We start from the raw sequence: 8,188 nt of genomic DNA, 5'->3' as shown, positions 1-8,188 counted from the left end.
AAATTAATCATGACTCAACATGAATCAATTGTTTTTGTTAGGCTTACAATGAAAAATGAATCAACTATCACTTAAACATGCCTACTGATGTAAGTCTTAGCTAGACTTATAATGACTCAAAACTTTTATAATGTTGGATTTTCTTTTTCATTTCTTCTAAATTCTATACCCTCAAAACTTCTTCATTCTCTGCTGCACTTTCTTGTTGTCAGCTCCACATTTCTTCACTTGATGCAACTACAATATTTTTTTTACTTCTCTTGTATTTTTTCCAAGTTTGTCTTCTACATATTTCTCTGCAAAGATTCTTTCAACCATGGAATTATACCACAACTCTTCATCTTCAAACTATGTTCTTTTCTTTTCCTCTTGTGCTTCATAGCCATCATCTTCTTTCTTCCATATTTCTTGATAGAAAAATCTTATCTCTTATTGACTCCATTGCTAAAATATAGTTTCAATACTTTTTCTTAGTCTTTAGAAAATTCTGTGTCCTTTCCTATATCCTTTTCTTCATATTCTCTTTCAATTGTAACTGTAATTGGTTTGATTTTCTGTTTACCTACGCACTCAAAATTAATGTTAAAAACATCTTCATTATGCTCTGCAGTGAGAGATTTCTCCTCTTCCTCTCCCTTCTCTAACTTCTCTTTCTTACAAACCTTTGTTGTTGCAAACATATTGTCTTCCACTTGGCTTCCAGACACAATTGGGCTTCTCTCACCAAAAAACAAAATTTCAATGTGGTTATGTTGCATCATGTGCAACCATTCATCACCAATTAATGGTTCTTCATCAAATTTGACTAATTTGAATTGTTGGATTGACCAAACTACTTTCTTCTCTAATGGTAGCTTTATTTATGCCATACTCAGTTGTTGTTAGTTCACACACTACTTCATGAGCAGTTTCAAAATTTTCTACATAACTTGTTGCTACAGTGGTAGCTTCAACCTTCAATTCTTCATAAAACATGTCACTTTCCATATGTCCACGATCAATCCCTATTTCAAAAATTAGACCACAATTTTCATTAACATAATTTTCTTCCACTGTATGGTGGGATATTCGTGCATGCATGTGCTCATTAACAATTTCAACTTTTCCATATTCATTGGTTACTACTCAATTCACCAATTCACATTTTACTTTGTAATCATCATCTACATTACTCTTGTCACAGTGGGATTCACCGTCGTCTTTATAATCCACATGAATATTCTCTTGCTCTACTTCACACACAAAGGCTTCAACATCTCCCTTTGCAATATTTTTTGCGTCTTCTTCATCCATATGCATGTTTGCACGATGTGCTTCACTTTTATAGTATCCATGACCATCATCCACCTTTGAGTGGGATTATCGAAGCTCTATTGAAATCTATGAGCCTTTCACATCTACTCTCATATTTGCGACTGACTTTTCTATTGATTCTTCAATAAATTGTGACACAACTTGCCATTACATGCCACTTTCCTTTGTACCAAATTATGCTTCTAGCATCTTCCATACTTCTTGGGAAGATGTATATCTTTCTACCTTGCACAAAAAATTAGCATCAAATTCCTATTTTATAAAATCCAATACTAAAGCATCACATACTTCATCAATGGGTTATTAGACCAATATTTAATTAACTCTTTATATCGAAGAAAAGTTTGCATTTTTACAACCAAATAATAAAAATTTTACCACTAAACTTTAGCAGTGTTATCAAATCCATCCTCATAAATGCATCCTTGATTTGTTTAGCTTCATTCAATTCTCTTGTAAATTACTTGGTCAGGGTGAGAACCTCTATGAGATCTTCAAAATAAATAGACTCTTCTTTTCGATTTCTTCTTTTAATCTGCCTCAGTCTGGCTTTGTGACTAATGACTATTGTTTGTCTTTTGTATTTTGGCTTCTTTCCTTAATGCATGAGGCTTATTTCCATATTGCATGAGGCTTCTTTCCATATCACCCCCTAAAATTAAAATTTGGTTTTAAATGTGTGCCCTTGTAAGGCATAAATTTCACCGAAATCATGTACACAGAAAGATTTTCCTGAACCCAAATTAGTATCATGTTTGAAAAACCAAAATAATTTTGTAGACTAGTGAACTTTTACAAGGCCTACATCTCACTATTACAAAATGAGAGGTTAATGACTACACAACTAAAAAATTTGGTCACCACAATTACTTCAAGTGAATTACTACTAAATTTGAGCAATTTTAAGTGATCCAACAAAAAATGACTAACTTAAATGACTAATTTAGTCTAGGGATAATAATTTTCCCAACTAAAAGTGATTGACTTAAATGACTAATTTAGTCTAAAACTAAAATATATGACTACATAATATGTGAAAAACTTAAAAATGATTAACGTAAATTAACATTATATTCCAAGAATAAAAATCTGACCAACTAACAAGTACAATGTATGAGTTGTAGACCAATTGGTTTGCATGGGGTTTAGTCCCCACCATATCGCAGGGTCAAACTCCGTCGGTAGGGGTTGAGCAGTGAAAGCCACTTTGGGGGAATTAAACTTCCTAAGGGGTGTCCAAGCCTGACCAAAGACTTGCACAATCTTGTTGATAAGCATCCCATTATGGGTGGATCAGTCTTATTCCACCCAATAAGATGGTTGGCCCCAGCTTAGGCTTCGCCTTGCTAAAAAAACAATAATAATAAATGTTTGATTACTTAAAGAACTAGAATATCATCATGCCCAAAATCATAAGAGGTTTTTATGAGAGATGTGGGTTGGCTACATGGAGGCTCCTTTATGCTAACAAACCTCAACATGCGAACATAGGACAAGAGGACAAGGACTTATCAACAACAAGATTAAAAAAGTAATCTAGTACCCGAATGTAAATTCTTTTTTGTTAACAAGTTACTAGAATCTTTATACATTACTAGATAATTTCAAATTGTTGCATTGAGAGGACGCTCTCTAGCCTAGTATGGAAAATATGTTGTAATTTCCTGTTAGTAACTTTTATTTTTATATAAACATTTCAACTTGGTCAAATTACATCAAAAAATAAGAAAAATTAAATTAAATTAATAATTAAAATAAAATTGAGGTAAAATAGTCAATTTATCCTCGGGGCTCTAGGTTTTAAGGGTTTTCCAAGCTTGACCAAAGCCTTGCACAATCTTGGTGATAAACATCCCATTGTGGGTGAATCAGTCTTATTCCATCCAATAAGCAAGTTGGCCCCAGCCTAGGCTTCGCCTTGTTGAAAGAAAACAATATAAATGAATGTCTGATTACTTAAAGAACTAGAATATCGAGCTCTGATTCGTAAATTGCAATGGATATTCCACTAGGTAGTTCATCACAAGGAGGATGGAGCCGCAGGAAAGGGCTCGGGCGCAGGGCTTCAGAAAGGACTCAGGGTTGACAGGATGAGGTAAGGAATTCAGTCAAGCCCCTAGTCTGAACTGCAGCGCGGACAGTCACCGGTGGATCACGACAAGGAACGGACAGCTGGAGGTAGTGGGCTAGAGTAGGGTCAACAGTTGGAAGCTTAGGCATTCAACGCAACTCCAAGGTTTTCAACGAAGGAAAGAGGACAGAACTCAGTGCTGGCACCAAACTGCAAAGACGCTTTCCCGTGAACCCCTACCCCACAGTAACCATGGTTAACAGCGATCTAGACCTAGATCCGGCAATGGAGGATATTCTGTCGGTCTGGGGAAAGGACCCGACAGCACAGAACGTAGAACGTTACTTCGGAGTGCCTGATTTACCAAGCCTTGTCCCGCTCTCCCCGGAATCTCAGTGGAACAGTCAAGTTTCCACTCTTCCGGCCAAGAAGGTAGAAGGGTTTGATCATTTGTATCAAACAATTAAGGATTTGAAGCAGCAGAGCAAGGAGGGTGGAATGGAATCGCATGCAAGCCCTAGGAACCACCATCAAGACAGCAAAGGCAAATCCAAGTACACGGGACCGGTTCTCTCTGTAGGTCTAGAGGACATCGCTCTATTTGGGTCGAGCTCACGGCGTCGAACTGTAGAGGATCTCGGAAGGGTTGCAGTTGTTACTAGGAAATCCATTGCTAAAGACCCAGGAAGCCCCAAAAGGTTCGAAGGACGAAGGGATGTCGAATTTGAAGGATTCATAGATCTACGCAAAAACCCTCCCAAATCAGCCCTCGAGGTTCAGGTATGCAATCAACCCTCAGCCGATCTCATCAACGTATCTATTATCAATTCGGCCCCTGCCCCGATAGAGCATAGACTTTCCTCTTCGGATCAAGGACGAGATCTGCAAGAAAGGGAGGAGAAAATTAGGGTTTCGAGGGAGGAGACTGAAGGGTTAAGAAAAAAGGGGAAAAGCGGAAAAAACAGAAACCAATCATCTCAAAAGAGTTTGAAGGGAATCTGGTTCTGGACATGGATGTACAGATGGAGGAGGCTTTGGAGGTGGCCGAAGGCACCTTGGTTGGAAGGGCAAGGGGGAAAAATACACCTCAAACTTCATTAAAGCTTGGGGGGAACAAAATTGGAAGACAGATCTCATCAAAGGGTTCGAGGTCTCAACCCTAGCAAAGGGTTGGTTCATGGTGCGATTCGAGCAGAAAGAGGCAGTTGATTGGGTGGTAGGGAAAAATTGGGCATTCGGGAGTATACCAGTTCTGTTAAAGAAATGGAGCCCGTTATTTGATGCCATGCATGAGAAAACAGATGTTTTCCCGGTTTGGGTGAGAGCTCCAGGAATACCATCCTTCATGTGGGTCGAATCAGTCTTCAAGGCGATAGGGAGAAAGTTGGGAACCTTTCTGGAAGCGGACTGGTCATTCAAGCAATCTCAGAACAAGGCAATGGCAAGGATTCTTGTCAATTAAAAACCCAGTGGAGGATTAGCAAATAAAATCAACCTCCAGTACAAAGAGTACGTCTTTGAACAGATCCTGGACTATGAATATTTACCTTTTAGGTGTCACAGATGTCACGACTATGGGCATCTGGCTAAGGAATGCCCCTTGGGAAGGAGAAGGAGACGCTTTCAAAGGTCATCTGGTCAATATGAGAAGACTATTCATCATAACATGAACTTCCACAAGGAGAAGATCTTTCCACAGCAGATAGTAGAAGAAATGGAGACGGATCTTGATCAGAGGGGGTAGACACATATTATAGCATCACAAGATCCTCAACAAAATCAGGCAGAGAAAGATCCAGGATTCGAGGATGATCAGCAAACATGGAGTTCATAGCGCCAACACCTCAAATCCCTTTGGAGAGCATTGAAGCAAAGGGTATGTACTCAGATTCAAAACCTTCCCCCATTCTAAATTCGTATATTGGAATAGTCTGTCCGGCCTCTGATTCTCCTTCAAATAATCGCTTTTCTGAATTCAATGATTTGAATGATTGTAAAGTAAAAACATCATTGGATAATTGCATTGAAACCATTTCGGCCGCATTTCCCTCCATAGATCTGAGTTGTGATGAGGGCTCCGCAATCCCGATCCCCTCGGCCCTCCCTCATATGTGTCCTTATAATCTTAGATCCTCGAACCCTAAACCGATCTCTTTAGAGGCTGTGGGAGGAATAGGTCAGTCTTCTTCCCCGAGCCTGAATAGGAAGAAACGGGGAAGGAAATCAAAACTCTCCATGGCCCAGATTAAAGCAAAATATGATGTGGCAGACGGGAAGCAACAGTCAATAACTGGGGCACTTAGAGCGGTGCAGGACTCCGAAACCATTCCAAAATGATTATTACATCATGGAACTGTAGGGGTTTGGCCAGTAAGCCCAAAAAACTGGCCCTCAAGGAACTGATATTAAAATAAAAAACAGACATCCTTCTACTTCAGGAAACCTTGGGGAATGGAGTAGAAGTAGAACCATCACTAAATGGCCTCCTTCCAGGATGGAAATTCTCGGCCATGGACTCATTTGGACATTCAGGTGGACTGGCAGTAGGATTCAGGGAAGGGAGAGTTCAGATCATGAACCAATGGGGCATGAAGCAGGCAATGGGCATGGAACTCAAATCCCCCGAACTTGACTTCCCTATAACCATATTAAACATATATGGGCCCTGTCAAGGGAGGGAGGCCTACTGGACTGATTTAATGACTAATTCAACTCTGAAGAGCAAGTATATGGTGTTGGGTGGTGATTTAAACTTCTCTATTGGAAGGGCGGAGGCATGGGGTCCCTCGGCCAGGGAAGATCCACTGTCAGAATTCTTCCAAAACCTCATTTCCTCAAATAATCTTATTGATGTAAATCTAATCAAGTTAAAGCCAACATGGAGAAACAGGAGAGCAGGAGAGGCAAGAATAGCGAAAAGACTGGACAGATTTCTCATAAATGAAGAATTATCCTCAATGATCCCAATGTTCAGGCAATGGATCGAAGAAGAAGGGGTTTCAGATCATTTCCCTGTTTATCTGGAACTCACAAAGCCTCCTCCAAAGCCGCCAACCCCCTTCAAGTTTAATGCATCATGGTTACAGGAAGATTCTTTCACCAAACTATTCAAAGAAACATGGAGGCATCCGGAAAGTGGCACCCTAGAAGACAAAGGATTCTTGTTCATGGAAAATCTTAAAATGCTGAAGAAAGCAACCATATCCTGGGAAAAGGACAGGAAGGCAAAACAGAACGAGGAATATTCTCGGATCAGTGAGGAACTCCAAAAGCTGGAAAGTATGGAGGAGGACAGATATGCTTTACAAGAATCCAAAGAAAGGATACTCCACCTGGAGAAGCTCAAAAGTAAAATTCTCATGGAAAGAGAAGAGTGGAGGCTCAAGAGTAGAGCAATCTGGCTCAAGGCTGGGGATGAAAACACCAGGTTCTTTCACAATTATGCAAAAGGGAGAAAGTCTGCTAACACTATCTGGAATCTAAAAGATGAAGAAGGAAGGGAGGCAATGACTTTTGAATCTCTGTCAGCTATGGTACAAAATCATTTTAAGAATTTATTCACAGACCCAGGAGAGATCACTATTGCTGAGGTGATCAAGACAGCTCAATGCTTCCCCAAGTATGTAGAGGAGGAAGAAGCAGAGGATCTATATGGGCCAGTCACAAAGGAGGAAGTTGAAAGTGTCATAAAATCAATGGCAAAAGAAAAAAGCCCGGGTCGGACGGCTGGACCATAGAACTCTTTCTACATTTCTTCGATCAAATAGGAGCAGAAATTACGGAAGTAGTAGAAGAGTCCAGGATGAAAGGAGAAGTCTATAATCCTTTCAATGCAACATTCATTGCTCTCATTCCGAAGAAGGAAGTTCCCGAAACTTTTGAAGATTTTAGGCCGATTTCTTTGTGTAACAGTATATATAAGATTATTGCAAAGGTGATCGCGACTAGAATCAAACCAATCCTGTCAAGACATATTTCAATGGAACAATTCGGGTTTTTAAATGGAAGACAAATTCATGAGGCAATAGGTACAGCTCAGGAGGTACTGCACAGTGTCAAACAGAAGAACGAGAAGGGAGCAGTATTAAAAATTGACCTTTCCAAAGCATATGACCGAATAAATTGGATATACATCCGGATGCTTCTAACTCACTTAGGTTTCAAAACAGATTTTATTAGCTGGATAATGGGATGTATTACAAATGTTAGCTATGTCGTCCTCATCAATGGAGCAGCCACCCCCTTTTTCAAAGGACAGAGGGGACTAAGACAAGGATGTCCCTTGTCCCCTCTCCTCTTTCTTTTAGTAGCTGAAGGGCTAAGTCAGTTGATACAAAAGGCTAAAAGGGAAGGTAAGATGAAAGGTTTAGAAGTAGCTGCAAATTTGAACATCTCTCATCTCCTATTTGTTGATGATATATTGGTTTTCACAACTGGAGAATCTAAGGAAATAAAGGAATTAAAAATCATTCTTGATTTATTCTTGAAAGCTTCAGGAATGCAGATAAACTCCAGGAAATCTCAGTTAATTATGGAAGGTCTATCCAGACAAGAAAGGGCCCAAATGCAACAGTATTTTCCCTATCAAACAAGCAATATGGAATCCCCCTTCAAATATCTTGGTTTCTGGTTAAAACCAAATGCATACAAAAAAGGGGATTGGAACTGGCTAATTGCCAAAATTGAAGCCATAATTTCCCACTGGATCTATAAATAGCTATCCTGAGCGGGAAGATTGACCCTAATCAAAGCAGTGTTATTGGCCATTCCAGTGTTTTGGGCAGCATTAACATGGGTCCCAAA

The 8,188-nt window shown here is 39.6% G+C and overlaps 1 protein-coding gene across 1 annotated transcript; it reads left to right on the top strand.

Annotated features, from left to right (window-relative positions):
- Positions 1-5,895: 5,895 nt before the first annotated feature.
- On the top strand, positions 5,896-7,122 carry LOC149186329 (uncharacterized). The gene has a single exon (XM_089409305.1). The coding sequence runs from the start codon at positions 5,896-5,898 to the stop codon at positions 7,120-7,122; it is 1,227 nt and encodes a 408-aa protein (XP_089265431.1).
- The last annotated feature ends 1,066 nt before the right edge of the window (positions 7,123-8,188 follow it).

Source organism: Pinus tabuliformis, chromosome 3_1 (assembly GCF_031772625.1).
Source record: "Pinus tabuliformis cultivar Carrire ecotype Pingquan chromosome 3_1, CPIR1, whole genome shotgun sequence".
Taxonomy (NCBI): domain Eukaryota; kingdom Viridiplantae; phylum Streptophyta; class Pinopsida; order Pinales; family Pinaceae; genus Pinus; species Pinus tabuliformis.
Note: the sequence above shows the minus strand (reverse complement) of the source record. Positions and strands in the feature narration are given on the sequence as shown.